The sequence below is a fragment of the Haliotis rufescens genome, unplaced genomic scaffold (genome assembly GCF_023055435.1).
Source record: "Haliotis rufescens isolate VD_foot unplaced genomic scaffold, xgHalRufe1.0.p SCAF_11, whole genome shotgun sequence".
NCBI classification, from domain to species: Eukaryota; Metazoa; Mollusca; class Gastropoda; order Lepetellida; family Haliotidae; genus Haliotis; species Haliotis rufescens.
In genome coordinates, this window is record NW_025963791.1 from 33,989,843 (window position 1) to 34,006,333 (window position 16,491).

A 16,491-nucleotide genomic window follows, 5' to 3' on the forward strand; every position below is an offset into this window, starting at 1 on the left:
TTGGATGTCGGAATATCAACGCTCCTTGATGGGTAATAGTAGGTTAGCTAACATAGAAAAACTCGTACCAAATTTGATGGATAAAACAAAATATATAGTTCACTACAGAAATCTCCAGTTGTATCTATCGTTAGGTATGAAACTTAAGAAAATACACAGAGTTCTAAAGTTTGATCAAAGCCCTTGGATGGAGCCCTATATAAGGTTGAACACAGATTTAAGAAAGATAGCTACCAGCGATTTCGAAAAGAATCTATATAAGCTCATGAATAACTCGGTATTTGGTAAAACTATGGAGAATCTAAGGAAGCGTGTTGATGTTAAATTAGTCAGATCTAATGAGGAAGAAAGACTCAGGAAACTTATAGCCAGTCTGGCTTTTAACAGAAGCAAGATATTCGATAACGACTTAGCCGCGTTGCATATGCAGAAGAGTAATATAAAATTCAACAGACCGGTGTACGTCGGTATGAGTATTCTCGACTTGTCAAAACATTTAATGTATGACTTTTATTACAACGAACTTAAGAAGCAATACGGCGATAGATGCGAGGTGTTATATACCGACACAGATTCTTTGTTGATGGAAATACAAACCGAGGATGTGTATAAAGATATGGCAGAAAAAATAGATATGTACGACACGAGCGATTACCCAAAAGATAATCCACTGCACAGCGTAGTAAATAAAAAGGTGTTAGGTAAGATGAAGGATGAATGTGCTGGGACCCCTATAGCGGAGTATGTAGGATTAAGACCTAAGATGTATTCTATAAAGAAGTCTGATAATGGAGAGATAAGAAAAGCTAAGGGCGTTAAGAAGTATGTTGTAAAAAAGCATATCAAACACGAACAGTATAAAGAATCATTATTCAACGGTAGAACGTTCAAACACAAGATGAACTCTTTAAGAAGTTACGATCATAGGATATATGGATTAAGAATGAACAAGACATCATTATCCCCCTTAGATACAAAGAGATGGATTGATAATGATGGTGTAAATACCTATGCTTATGGTTATGGTGGTAATACCGTACCGTCGGGAACTATGAACAACTCTTCTCGTACAAATGCCCTACCCGGTCCATCTTGAAGATAATAAAGAATGGGCTCTCCTTCTTTCGTAACCAATCGACTAATGTTATACGTCTTAAGGGACCATATGGGATCGGTTGCGCGACGTAGGCCTCCTTCGAGTTCACCGGCCTGGTATAAATATCTTACCCTTACTCTATCCGGAAGTTTTCGTTCTTTGCCTCTCCTCGGTGCTGAAGATTCGGAAGTCACTGATTTCATTTTAATAGCATCGGATGGTTTCTTCCCTATTAATCTCGTTACTTCATTATTCAGCGCTGATACAACGGCTGATAATCGTGTCACCCATTCGGTTGATCTCAATCGCTCGGATTTCATTTCGATCCCATACTGATTGCCAAACAAACGTTCCGCTAATGTCCTGTTAAATCTTTCGACGATAGCTTGACTGCGGTGGGCCTCTCTTTCACCACGCACGATTTTGACATCGTTCTTTGTTAACAGTTTAGTTACTGATCCCATAAACTCGCGACCGGGATCTACTTGAAATAGCTTAGGCCATTTTAGCGGTCCGCGTTTATATATGCGACTCAGTGCATTAGCTACCTCTGTTGATTCTTTCGATGTTAATGGCTCAGCCTCTTTGTATCGACTAGCCACATCCACTACGGTTAAAGCGTATTTGTACGTTTTGCGTTTTACCTTATCGTGGGGAAGAAACAAGAGGTCAGCCTGATGAACTTCAATCGTTGTAAAAATATCAAACTTCCTCGGTATATAACGCGGTGCCGGTAAATATATTTGCCACATCGCTTGTTTCTTTAACCAATCCTTGGCCACATCTTTAGATACCTTAGCCGCGGTGGCTAATTTTTTTATTGCTCCTACACCTTTCCAATATCCTCGTGGGCTATAGTAAATTTTATCCATTATTAATTAATATTGATATTTCTTTTAAAACGACTTTCGTTGAATCACATCATCATTTTTATACTAATAGAAGCAATGATTGGCCCCAGGTATTGGTGAGCTAGAGCCAATTTAACTTAATCTCATGACTATCATTAAATCGCATCATCATTTTGGCATAAAAAATTCCTCCTGTAGTAGCAGTATAGGTATATGAATCCTGCTCCAGTGGAGTTGCGGCAGAACCCCCATTACCTATACTACTAAAATTGAGTGCTCACTGATCCATTGACTGGGGTAATAATGTAAGCGCCATGAGCACACGAGCTGGTATGGAGTTTGGCACCATCCAAATGGAATCATTATTATCATTATTATAAATATCAATTGATTTTACCTAATTTGTTTGATTTCAGAACGTAAGAAGCGTCAATCCGAGGTAGATGTTCAACTCATTGCAGAGAGAAGTACATATATTTGTACCAGTTGTGATAAGAAGTTTCACAGGTGAGAATGTGAGGGGTTTACCTAGCCTTGCTCCAAGGCTGTACTGTAAGAAAAATCCATGGATCCTATTAATAGGCAAGTCTAGATATGTGGACATCTAAGACATCTAAGGACTCAGTCTCTTATAGGGATAACTTATTCTTATTATTTACATAATCTAGAACTTATGATTTAAACTAATAATTATTGCCTTAGAGACTTGTGCAAGTCTAGGGTTTACCCTTTTTTCCCAGTATACTAGCAAAGTATTTGTGTAGTCTTTCGCTTGTTGCAGTTGGTGATTTCCTTGTTGGAATCAAAACCTAATGATTGAATGAGGAAATCTTACTGATACTGTCTGACAATTGATTTTGTGTCTTATTGGAATAGAAACATATATATTTTACATGCCGACTTCTCTTGTATTGGCTCCAATGATTCAAACAGCTCATAGGACAAGCAGTGCATATTATTTACATCCATTCAGAATTTCTCAATGTTAATGCATATAGGTCACAGTTGTTTACATCCAGTAAAATGCTGCTGTGCATTTCACAAAAGCAGTAAAAGATTCTTGTTTAATGTTTAACGCCTCACTCAGTAATATTCCAGCTGCATGACAACAGTCTGTAAATAATTTAGTCTGGACCAGATAATCCAGTGATTAACATCATGGACATCAATCTACGCAGTTGTCATCAGTATCCTTTATAGAACTGAAAATTTGTTGTGACTAAATGTATAAATTCCATGTGGTGATTTCAGTATTATTCATGTTATTTGCACCGCCTTCTAATTTAAAAGTCAAATTTGAAAGATTCAAATGAGTTCTGTCATTTTTTTTATCAATATTTTTGTATAAAGGGAGGCTACTCTGCGTTGGCACATCCAGTATGAACACACCAATGATGATGGGGATGATGAGGATGGCGAGGATGTTGATAGCCATGATGAAGATGAGACATACACGGTCAAGAATGACCCTGAGTTCAAAAAGGTCAAGGCCACTGAAGAGGATACTGCAAACAGGCCTTACAGCTGCGAACACTGTGGGAATAGGTTTAAAGACGTAAGTGTTGGATGTGTCCTGAATCAGATATACCCTAAATCATTACAAGCCTGCATAATTATGTTAATAATAACATTTCAAGAGCATTATGAAAGTCCAACGTTGATGGGACAGGTAACTGCCTTGTTTTTCCAACTCAAATTGTTTTTGGAATTTCTATGCTGAAAAGTTTATTTGATGAAGGGTCGTACAGACCCTTAGTATAAGTCCCACTTCAGCAATACTCGCTGGTACAGCAATTTGCTTCATTGTAATTTGGATAGGTAAGCTGGGTCTGTTTTTTCCTTATCATGCTTATTTCTCATTGGATTGTAATCAATTTTGGGTAGAATCTCCATATAGGATTTGGCACAGTTTGGAAGAACATTTATATGTTAGCAAACTGTGGGATATTGCCCCCTATTTTTAGCACATCAGTATTGTATTTTTCAGGGGATTTTCTGAACATTTACTGGCATTTATGTAGACCTGCCCAGAGGCCCATATTAGGCCCCAAGTCAACAGATGTCAGTAAAACTTCCCAAATTGGAAATACGAATTTCCCAATCCATGTTGTATAGTAATAACTTTGTAGAAGGGACTCCCCCATATTTCACTGACCAATTTGAACAAAATTATGATTTTTTCCCCAAAACTTGCCTGCCAAGGTCCTTTTATTTGGGAATCCTGGACTACCACTCCCACATCATTCTCTTTCTCATCACCACCCTGTGGAGATGTGTATTGAGTACATTTCTATTTTTTGTGTGAGCTACCTCCTCATTTGGTCCCTTAGTCCTGGAGCAACAGTTGACAGCTGCACACCAGCGCAGACAGACGGTACTATGTACCTGTGTGTGTAGCCCAGTACTCTGTATCCTGAACATACAGAATAACAATTGGAACGTCCTTCCTTTGTTTATTGTCATTATTACTTGGGGTCCCCGGACTGAATACCCAGTGGAGGGTGTGCTACCTCGTCTGTAGAGACTCCAGTCTTCCACATCAAAGGGGCGGTCGGGTAGCCTAGTGGTTAAAGCGTTCGCTCGTCACGCCGAAGACCCGGGTTCGATTCCCGACATGGGTACAATGTGTGAAGCCCATTTCTGGTGTCCCCCGCCGTGATATTGCTGGAATATTGCTAAAAGCGGCGTAAAACCATACTCACTCACTCACTCCACATCAAAGTTGCCGCCTTGTGCACGTGATGTCTTAGTATTGGCTAGAAGATTCTCTTATGGATGTTGTCAATCGTTCCTCTTCTTGTCTCAGCATGCTTCAATCTCATGGGCGTAATTGATAGCTTTGACGAAGCGTTAAAAGTGATGCCAAGCTGGCTCACTCCTCTAGCCTGTCAGCTCTAAGAAAGAGAATGATGTGGCAGGGGCAGTCAAGTGATTAAGTCGTAAAAGGTCACAATGGACAAGATTACAGTGCGTGACCCATTTGCATGGGTGGTGACCATGGTGATGCTGGGATGTCATTGGGTGAAATGTTTTTAGAAGCTGGAAACTTTGTTCAAGCACGTTTCCACATAAGGATCGAAAGAAGAAGGAAGAAGGAAGAAATATGTAGTGTGAGATAGGTTAAGTATATAAATCTACAATTTATTGTAAAATTTATAATGTTTGTGATCTCAGTACCCTAAAGTTTTCAGTGTCTTTCATGCAAATATTTATCTTTATAAGGTGAATGTGATGAAGACACACATGTTGACGCACAGCAACAAGAGGCACTTCCCATGTAGCATTCAAGGTTGTCCCTATGCATTTAAAACAAAAGGTTCCTTAACAAGGCATATGAGGAGACACACAGGTTGGTATTATTGTATTAGAGAATATCTTTCTGAAAATTTACCTCCTAGTGCATTGGACCCATGAAGATCCGGGTAGAGAATAGGTCTTCAGCAAACCCATGCTTTCTGTAAAAGGTGATTATACTTGTCATAAGCGGCAACTAACAGGATCGGGTGGTCAGGCTCTCTGACTTGGTTGATGCATGTCATCGTATCCCAATTGTGTGGATCGATGCTCATATCAATCACTGGATTGTCTGGTCCAGACTCGATTTTCGATTTTCGAATTGCCTTCATGAAAGGAAGAGAATTTATGGAAGTCAACTTCTTTGTTATGAGGAACACAACGTTTCGGAGTATATGCTTACTCCTTCATCAGGTGAATGAATGCTATGAGGCAGAAAGCATATATACCGGTATATGTACATGTAAGAACAACAAAAGTAATAAGATAACAAAATGGCAGGGGCACAAGCAGTGTAAGTCCCAACCCCTGAGGATGTATATACCAGATCCCCTGCAACTGTGGCCACCAGTACATTGGAAAAACCCTCAGACCACTCAACACCAGACTCAAAGAACATCAGATCTCTGTCAACAAACTAGACCCGAAATCCGCTATCTCAGAACACACCCTCAAGAGCCAGGACCATAACATCGTGTGGGAAGCCACCAAAGTCCTGTCTACCAACAACAACAACTGGCGACAAAGTAAACTACAAGAAGCCATTGACATCAGGAGACACCAGCCAGCCGTGAACCGTGACCAGGGAACCCATCTATCTAGTGCTTGGGACTTACTGCTCTGATCTTTGTCAGTGCCCATTGCTATTTCTAATCTTTTACCTATCAGTGCTAATTACCCCCCAGCCTCCTGTTTGCCCATTGTCCATTGCAATTACCAATCAGCGCTAATGACTGTAAAGTGTTGGCCTCCCTTGTCTATTGCTAATCACCTATCAGCACCAATTATCTGTTGGCTTCTCTTGTTAAGTTTCAACCTTTTCTTATCTTATTATTTTTATTGTTCTTACATGTAGATATATATGCTCTCTGCCTCATAGCATTCATTCACCTGATGAAGGAGTAAGCATATACTCCGAAACGTTGTGTTCCACATAATAAAGAAGTTGACGTCCATAAATTCTCTTCCTTATGTGTATCACTTCTAAATGCCCCTCAAAGACTTGCCGTCATATAGCTGGAATATTGCTGAGTGAGGCGTTAAACAACAAAGAAACAAATCCTACAAATGGAATAAGAATGTATTGTGACGTCAATGTCCTGTAATGTAATTATCATCTATGTATGATGTTTTGTTCCTGCAAGTGTGGGTTGCTCTCTGCAGGTGAACGTCCCTATTCCTGTGAGATGTGTGGGAGAAGTTTCACGGAGTCAGGTGCTCTCACAAGGCACATGAAGTCCAGGTACAAGCTCTTAACAGTGCCAGCAATGCAGCCACTAGATTATGTTTTCCAAATTCATTTCTTACCCCTGTATATTACAATGTGTGCCAAAAAAGTTTCGTTCTGCCAACCTGAACTTGGCTCTTGGCATCATTTTCAGTCGATCTTGGTGATATAATATGGATTTTGATTAACTGAGCTCATTTGGCTGAACCAAGTTTTACCAGACTAGGACTAGTATCTAAAGTCGCAGACTGATTGCTGTCTTTTTCTTTTATCACCAAAAAATTATCACTTTACGTTATCCTTATACTAATTGCTTATCTAATAACATTTCCGAAAGGTAGTGGAAACTTCCTGAACAGTGTTCCCAGAGAACAGAAGTAATTTTCATATAGTTTTAAATGATGGATTAACTTGATGAACTGTATGTATGTCACAATTCCAGAACCCCCTGCACTGCAAAGAGCGATGCCGACTTGCCAAGATATAGAAAAAAATGGGATTTTGTACCCAACATCCCTGCTGTGATAAACATGCCTACTGACGGAGACGGGGGTGTTCAGCTCCTGGAGTCAGTGGACGCAAGCAAGGGCTTTGTCTATACAGAGGTGGCATCCATCATCCAGTCCGTCGTCGCAGACGTTGTGGCAGGCGAGGAGGGAGAAGGAGCCATTCACCAGGACACAGATCCCATTGAGCAAGTCATTACAGAGGTGGCAAGTTCACAGGTAAATAAGGATGTCTTGATTCATCACTAGACCATTCCTAGCTTGGGGCGGTGGGGTAGCCTAGTGGTTGGCTTGTCACACCGAAGACCCGGGTTCGATTCCCCACGTGGGTACAATGTGTGAGTTGGGTTTAATGCAGCTTTTGACAGTAATCTAGTTATGTCACGGCATGCCAGCTTAATGTGGAAGGATCATACCTTTTTTAATGTAGTTTTTGCAAGATGAAAATATTTATACTGTAGTTGACTCGTTGTCTTGCATGGAACACCCATTAACTCTACCGGTAGTTAACCCAATGGTGTATGACATACTCTTTGAACTACAAATTAGTTAACCATAAAATACATGAAACAACAGCACAGTTTGATCTGTGAAATGGATTAAGTTATATTCAGTTTACAGTTTTGGGCTGATTAGGCTTTTCTCCGTGTTGACAGTTTAATAACATGAGTATTTTGAAGACCCTTATGTATCACAGTGGCTGAGTGCTGAAGTAAGGTTTAGACAAGTTGATAGCCATGGCACATATCTATACAGCTGTTGAGGAAGTGTTTCATCATGTTCATATCTGAAAATTGGTTTCTGTGCCTTTACACATGTTCCTGGTGATGGAATACTGACTGGATACTATTCATACCTTTCTTTTATATTTTCTTGATGTTATGAATGTGTGATTTTGACAAACTTAGTAAATTTACAATCATTGTCTTGTGACATAGCTATACATGTGTTTTAGGAAACGACAGTGGATCTGGCCAGTGTGACTGCAGAAGAGGAAGCCATTAAACTGGAGAACCTGCTCCCAACACAGTGCAGGGTGAGTGTCGGCTGGTGCAGTCTGCGCGACAGGACAACCAATGTGGGAGTACTGGGACGTCCATACCGCTCCAACACTTGCTGAAAAAGCTTACTCTTCAGATTTTAATTAATCACTTCTGGGTATATATACAAGATGTGTCATAGCGTCATGCAATATTAGATAACCTACCATGTGATATGGTCCTTTAATTGTCCACTTGGTGATGCCTTTTAATCTTTTGTAGGCATGATTGTTCTGTCGGCAAAATTGTATTTAAGAAATAAACGATGAGCAGGAGTTGTTTTTCATACAATAAAGCACTGTAGGGAGAATAAACCATGAGCGGCTGTAGTGTTTTATTGTATGGAAAACAACAACCACAAGTCGTTCATTTCCTATAAGAGATATCAACATTTTATACAGCCACTTTAAGGATGTTAATAAAATGTACAAGCTTTAAAAATATTTACCCGTATTTAAATAAGGATGACTCCCTGAATGGAATCTGCCCAAGACAATGTCGGACAATTCCATTTTATGAACAGGGGGGTTATGTTTGGTATTTCCCGTATATTCTCACAACTTTTACATCAGTTATCTGTACCTTTTCTCCAAATTCCCGATTGTCACATATCGCCCCCTATAGGATGTGATCCTTCATCCTTTGCATCTATCTACACTGCCCAGCTACGTCTATGGGCAAAAACTCACCAATTTACGTCATCAAACTGCGAGTGCATGTTCAAATCTCTAGAAATGATGTCATGACAGAACAATCTTTTATCTTGAAATAAACCACGATTCGTTATGCTTTGTTCTTTGTGATTTATCACAAAGCTATCTCATATTTAATATTATGCAAATCACTTCTATTGTTTACGTTGATATTGTTTGCATGTGTTATGTGTATCTGTTTGTTATGTGATGGCTAACGCTATCAATCTACATAGGTATCACTTGTTTGTAGCTCTTATTTAACCTTGAATGATATCATTTGAAGATCCAGGGTAGAATAGGTCAACAACCAATGCTTGCCATAAGGGGCGACTATGTTTGTTGTAAGAGACGACTAACGGGATTAGGTGGTCAGGCTTGCTGACTTGGTTGATCCATAACATTGTATCCCAATTGCGTGGATTGATACTCATGATGTCAATCACTGGATTGTCTGGTACAGTCTCAATTATTTACAGACCGCCGTCATATAGGTGGAATATTGCTGAGTGTGGCGTTAAACAACAAACAAAACTTTAATCCCCCATGGTGTTGATGGTTTCAGGTATGCAGGGAGGACTTCCTGACTATTGAAGTGTTGCGGCACCATCTCCGGTCTCACCTGGCCGACACCCCCTTCAGGTGTGGTTTGTGTCATTTTGTGACGGAGAAAAGGGAAGAACTGCAAGGTCACATGATGTCTCAGCATCAAACTCAGCTCAAGGTATGACTGACAACCATAACTCTAAAAGCCATTTCACAACACCAGTGCAAGAGACTTTCGTATTTGACTGTGAGAAAATATGGTATTAAGAATAAATATATCATCACTGGAGTCACTGATGGACATAACCTAAAGCATCTAAAAAGTGTACATTTTTAGTTCTAGGTCATTGCACTCATCAGTAGAACACCCCTAACCAAAAGTTTGTATTTCAGACTTATGAGAAAGAAATATTTCCATCACACTGTTAATATACTGTTTCAGTATGTACCTACTGTGCTATGTTTTATGGTCTACTAAAAAACAGGTTGATCTCATACCAAAGATTTGCAAATCAACACTTACAATTACAATTATCAGTGATCATACTTGTTTGATTCTTGGTTTTTTTTCAGGGATTTGAAAATGGAACAGTAGTGGCCGAAATTAAAGAGAAGTCTTACAGCTCTAACGATCATAGGTAAACATACCAGTAGTAGAAGCAATAGTTTTACAAAGGACACACTGTTTTCCTGATATCCTTTATTTGAAAATTTCTGCATACCCTTTTGCCTATTGTTTCATATGTGATAAATATTCTTTTGAATATTTGTATTGGTTTGTGTATCAGGTAGGATACAATCAAGAAGAAATAGTGCATTGAGTATGACAGCACTATACAAAGTCATTGATAGTTTTTATGTTAATCTTTGTACAAAACCAGCTGACAACAGAATGTGTGATCTGGAGCAAGTATGAGTGCATGAGTTTATTCTGATGCGTATTCTGTGACTGATGGTTTTGTCCTGTGTGTAGGAATGCCCAGATAGCACTGAGACAGCTGCTTGAGCTGCCTACACCGTGTACTGCCGTGCCGGAGGGAGACTCCCACGCCATGGGCTACGCCAAGTCCCTCCACAAGTGTCCCGCCTGCTCCCGGACGTTCAGGGGGAGCAGCTACCTCAAGCAGCATATGAAGAGTCACACAGGTGGGGGGAGATTTGTCTTCTGTGTTGGGGGTTGGGCACTTCTGTGAACTTCTAGTTATGAGACACAGGTGGAAGGGTGGTGAGATTTGTCCACTATGTTGGGTGGTGGGGGACAATTTAGTGGTGTAATCTGTGATTTTATAGTAATGAAACACAGGTGGGTGGTGAGATTTGTCCTCTATGTTGGGTGTGTGTGTTGGGGGGGGACAATTTAGTGGTGTAATCTGTGAACTTCATGTTATGAGACACAGGTGGGTGGGGAGATTTGTCCACTATGTTGGGTGGTGGGGGACAATTTAGTTGTTGTTGTTGTTGTTGCATTAGGTGTTTAAGAGGTCGCCTTCTGCCTAGGCAATTTCGGCTGACCTGTCCCTCATTGGGACTCCTGTGTGTGAGAAGGGTTCACATATCTATTGTGAGTTCGGTGTTCACATAATTTCTGTTTTTGCATTGATATGATTTCTATTTTCTTATATTGATATGATTTCATTTTTATCCTTGGCTGCTCTGTTTATATACGTTCGAGCAGCTGTCCATCTCTCAGAAATAGAGTTAGTTTGGCCTTCGCTATTGCATCTCTTGGCTTTAGGAGATCTATGACAGATAGCGGATCTAACTGCAATTCTTGTTTTAACCTAGCCCGGGCTGGGGCATGGTCTTGACATTCTAGTAACAGGTTGTCAATGGTTTCTGCCTGATTGCAAGATGAACAAACCTTGTCATAGTGCTTTTTGTGACCAAGTCTGAGGCGTGAGATAGCAGTTTCAATTTTCCTTTCATTTGAGTATGAGTTTGGCTTTTGTTGGACCTTGGGTTGAATTTTGTATAGCCATCTGCCGATCTTACTTGCGTCCCATTGGGTTTGCCATCTTTTTGCTATGGAGGCTTTGATTTTGCTTTTTACAATTTAGTGGTGTAATCTGTGATTTTATAGTAATGAAACACAGGTGGGGGCGATATTTTGCCTGACATTAAACTAAACTGCTGGGAAAAAGAATGTACACACCCATGTTTGATGATGGCTAAAATGAAACAAACAAGAAATGCTTATTCGATGGTGTTGTATTACGTTTGCAGTGTCTTAGCAGCTGTTTTCAGCCTAGTAATGCTTTGTAAATTTGTTATGGTTTGGTATAATCCAGTTTTCAAGTGTATGCTTTCTTTCCCCAGCAGTTTAGTAGGTCTTTGCAGGAACTTCAGAAACATTTGGATTTCTGTTCCTATATGTCATCTATAAGTAACAGATTTATGTTTGCGGATTGATCATTTTTTTCAGGGGATCGCCCGTATAAGTGTCCAGTGTGCCTAAAGACATTCATAAGTAAAGACACTCTGAATAAACACATGAGTGCTCACAGTGAGGAGCGCCATTACAAGTGTGGGGAGTGCGGCAAACTTTTTAAAAGAATCTCACACGTCCGAGAACATCTCAAGATCCACAGCTCAGACAGACCTTTTGCATGTCGAATGTGTGAAAAGGCCTTCAAAACTAGTGTAAGTTGGTTCATGGCTAAGTGTTAATGTGCATGTTCTGACCGTGAAGAGTTTACCAATCTGCTTGATGGTTGTGATAGCAATTCATAGAACATATCCAGTTTCATTTGCATTCTACTGCATGTATGCTTCTCAAAAACTGACAAGGACCACTTGATTCTTTCATATTGCTATACCTGGTAGTTACGCTGTCATGGCGTGACAGATTAACTATAGTAACATGAAAGAATATCAGGTGGCCCTTAACTTTTTTTTTTAGGCGTAAATACGTTGATATAAAGGCTGGACATGATACATGTTAAACTTGATAACATATTGTTTTAAAAATGAAAATGTATCATTATTGATTATTTGATAAGAACTTCCAACATGGTTTATAACGCAGTATTGTTGATAATTCTTTGATTTGAGATGACAAACAATGATAGATGTGATTTATTTTGCTCAGAATGCCTTGAAGGTACATATGCGTACCCACAGTAATGTTATGCCGTATGAGTGCCGCTACTGTCATCGACACTTCCGTGAAAAGGGATCCTTGGCTCGACATTTGAGATCGCACACTGGAGAGAAACCCTTTAAATGCCAGTACTGTAATCGATCCTTCTCTGAGCATGGCACACTCAATCGACATCTCAAGGCCAAAGGTAAGCTTACAACATTTTCAAGGTTATCTTACATAAAATTAAAAAATAATGTTTGTCTGTGTTATGGACATCATTATGACCTAATTACAAAACCAGTGCTAAGATATTTGTGTCTGAACCAGTAAGATTCAGTATATTACCATTATTTATTTTAAGCCAGCTTGAAATATTTTGGCAATTGAAAAAAAATCATTTCAAGCCATTCATAACAATTCATATATCCTCAGCCAGAGAATATAACAGAGTAGACTGAACTCGGTGACTACCATCAAAATGGACTAAATGTAATTTAAATATGAAATCTTAAGCAATGACAATACCATAAGAGAGACTAGAGAGTGGCTGTCAGAAGGCATCTGTGTAGTGTGTACCATGTTTTCAGTGCCCTGCACCAGGCAGACTGGCCGCGAGAGCCTCGAGGAGGAGGAGTACCCCACCGTGCTGGCCGAGTTCTCCTCCGTGGTGGCGGACACACAGCACTACCTCATCCCAGAGGAGGGAGAGATGCAGGACGACACTCTCAGTCAGGTGAGTATTTACAGACTACAGGCCTTGGAACGGGAGAGAGGGTTTCAGATGGGTTCATTTTCCATGACATTAACTGATTGTTATTCAAATTACCCTAAAGGTTTTTGTCAAATTTGTTAATGATATAGAAGTATGTCCTTCAAAAGTTGTAGAAGGGTGCATCCATAATGAACATAGATGAATAGTTGGACACTGTTGTGTCAAATTCAAAGGGACCTGAATAGTTGGCTTGTCCAAGTGTTCGTGACAGCTGAAATTCCCAGTGTCATTTACAACACAAAAAGAATTATGTCCTTGAATGGCATTTAGAAATGATATACATAAGGAAGAGAATTTATTGATGTCAACTTCTTTCATATGAGGAACACAACATTTCGGAGTGTATGCTCACTCCATCATCAGGTAAAGGAATGTCAGGAACCAGGGAGTTCAATGATAATAAAAAAAAATGCTGATATACACATAGTATCTTCCCAAGAGTGTCCACTAGCCTACATCAAAGGTGGGATGAAATCTACACTGTGATGAAGGCTAGTGGACACTCTTGTCTCAGGAAGATGAACACAGACAAGAATGTCCACCGGCCTACATCAAAGGTGGGATGAAAGCTACACTGTGATGAAGGCTAGTGGACACTCTTGTCTCAGGAAGATGAACACAGACAAGAATGTCCACCGGCCTACATCAAAGGTGGGATGAAAGCTACACTGTGATGAAGGCTAGTGGACACTCTTGTCTCAGGAAGATGAACACAGACAAGAATGTCCACCGGCCTACATCAAAGGTGGGATGAAAGCTACACTGTGATGAAGGCTAGTGGACACTCTTGTCTCAGGAAGATGAACACAGACAAGAATGTCCACCGGCCTACATCAAAGGTGGGATGAAAGCTACACTGTGATGAAGGCTAGTGGACACTCTTGTCTCAGGAAGATGAACACAGACAAGAATGTCCACCGGCCTACATCAAAGGTGGGATGAAAGCTACACTGTGATGTAGGCTAGTGGACACTCTTGTCTCAGGAAGATGTACACAGACAAGAGAATTAGCCCTTCTACTCGTGTAATGCACAGGCACTATCTTTGATGTGATGAAAGCATTTGTATGTTGACATCAATGGTGATGCAAGGTAGGCTCACATATTTTTCGTTTGACTTATTAGCACAATTTTGTATTTGTACTTGTCATTTTTGATTATGGAAATCAGTTAAGAAAATTTGCCACATCAGACTTTGACATAACGCCAAACAGTTATCGCTTGTATTCATGTACATGTTGTATCTCCGACTAGTAATTATGTTCACTTGTTGACAACCCAGATTTGACTCATCAACAAAACTGTCTTTACTACACCATCGCCCTAGTACAACTGTCGCCTCAACCGCTTTCACACTCCTACGTCATCCACTTACCAAGTTTCTAATACTATACGTCATCCACTTACCAAGTTTCTAATACTATACGTCATCCACTTACCAAGTTTCTAATACTATACGTCATCCACTTACCAAGTTTCATGCATCACATGCAACTTACCACATTTTACATACATATTGGAATTGCTGTATCTAGATTACCAAGAAGTTTGGTAAATCTGTGGAAATCCATTTGTTGTATGCTATCTTGTCCTTTCTGTGATGTTACATGGACACTACTTCTAAAAAGGCAGGTTGTCCACAATTCTTGTTCCATGTGCTAAATTTGTTTCTCCATGTCCAGATTTGATACATGCATGACAGTTGTCGTGTTCAGGTCAATGTCCAGTAAATCATTGCCACACTTTTATAATCGTGTTGTTGGACTTAAATTAATAACCACAGAAAGAGTGCATCTAGGATATTTGTTACAATTTATCTGACAAATAAAACAATAATTTGTGTTTTCTCTCCTCCAGCATACAACAGAGTATGTGGTGGTCCATACGGACCTGGCAGAAACTGTACAGAATGTGGAGATCATTACAGAGGGAGAAGTGGATCCAGCAATACTCGACCAGGTATCTGCCGACGACGGTACATCATACATCGTTGTCAGCGACGGTGGCGACAACATCCGTGTCCTTGACCCTCACACGGGTCAAACCGTGGCTGTTATGCCCACAGAGTCCGATGATGGACAGACACTGACTGTGTTGCCTTCAGAGAACGAGATCGAAGCTGTGGCGATGGCACCACTGGCGGAGGATAGTGATGCCATTCAGCAGGCCATGATGGTTGCCAATGTTGTTGAGGAGGAGGTTGGAAGAGATACTGTTATCATCGAAGAGGAGGTCAAGTAGAACCCTCATCTGTGGGAAATGAAGTTAAGAGAAAAAGTGTCTCTTGAATTTGACTCTTCTGCTCAGGAGTACACTTCCATCAACTGCCACCTGCCAATATTGCATTTCTGTTAAAATCAACATTTACATTCATTCATCAATCTCACTGACATCAGATTTTAGTGCTCACTGCTATTACATCAAACAAAGAGACTGCCTCCGTTGTCTAGTGGTAGAGCGTCCGCCCGGAGAGCGGAAGGTCCAGGGTTCGATCCCCGACCGCGTCATACCAAAAGACGTTAAAGATGGTACTTGTTGTTACCCTGTCTGGCGCTCGGCATTAAGGGGCTAAAACAAGGACTGGTCGGCTCTGAGTCATATACTGTGTCTGAGTATGGTATTCATGTTAAACTGCGGCATGGTATCTCAGTGAGCTAGCACTATGAATCGGCATCAGTCCGGACTAGTACAAGCAGCCACACAAACACACACGTACATGCACGTTGCTATATAAGTGCAATAATCTTGGACGCGACGTTAAACCCAATTTCACCTCACCACCTACACCAAAGTAGTGGTAGTGAACACTAAGATCTGTTTTTAATGAGATTGAAGAAAGAATGGCATATTTTTACACCAAATGTATCTTTCTGCGGAAGTGACAATGAGGCTAGTATCTGACTGAGGCTGGCTATGTGGTGTGACAGACTATATTCAGCTTTCACTGATGTCTGACTTTGACTGTCTCCATTTATGAAATCTATTTATTGCATCCTGATATGTAAATACATTCAAATCAAGTGCTGGAGGCCATGATATAAATACCCTCTGTTTAATTTACCTCATACTCATATCTTTCTTCATGGAAAAATTGTACATGTACAAAGTGTAAAATGATTACAAAGTGTTGCCATTTTCATAATATAATAAACTCTTTTTACAGAAA

General features: G+C 40.2%; 1 protein-coding gene across 1 annotated transcript in view; it reads left to right on the top strand.

The window, feature by feature from the left end:
- Positions 1 to 15,873, top strand: part of LOC124151219 (transcription factor E4F1-like) — a 29,524-nt gene extending 13,651 nt beyond the window's left edge. The window contains exons 3-15 of the mRNA XM_046523579.2: positions 2,364 to 2,454; positions 3,298 to 3,502; positions 5,170 to 5,296; positions 6,625 to 6,703; positions 7,131 to 7,413; positions 8,150 to 8,230; positions 9,492 to 9,650; positions 10,046 to 10,110; positions 10,446 to 10,618; positions 11,895 to 12,112; positions 12,561 to 12,759; positions 13,142 to 13,287; positions 15,183 to 15,873. Of these exons, the coding sequence (XP_046379535.2) occupies positions 2,364 to 2,454; positions 3,298 to 3,502; positions 5,170 to 5,296; positions 6,625 to 6,703; positions 7,131 to 7,413; positions 8,150 to 8,230; positions 9,492 to 9,650; positions 10,046 to 10,110; positions 10,446 to 10,618; positions 11,895 to 12,112; positions 12,561 to 12,759; positions 13,142 to 13,287; positions 15,183 to 15,566 (2,210 nt within the window). The 3' untranslated portion in view covers positions 15,567 to 15,873. The remainder of the gene's footprint in view (positions 1 to 2,363; positions 2,455 to 3,297; positions 3,503 to 5,169; positions 5,297 to 6,624; positions 6,704 to 7,130; positions 7,414 to 8,149; positions 8,231 to 9,491; positions 9,651 to 10,045; positions 10,111 to 10,445; positions 10,619 to 11,894; positions 12,113 to 12,560; positions 12,760 to 13,141; positions 13,288 to 15,182) is intronic.
- The last annotated feature ends 618 nt before the right edge of the window (positions 15,874 to 16,491 follow it).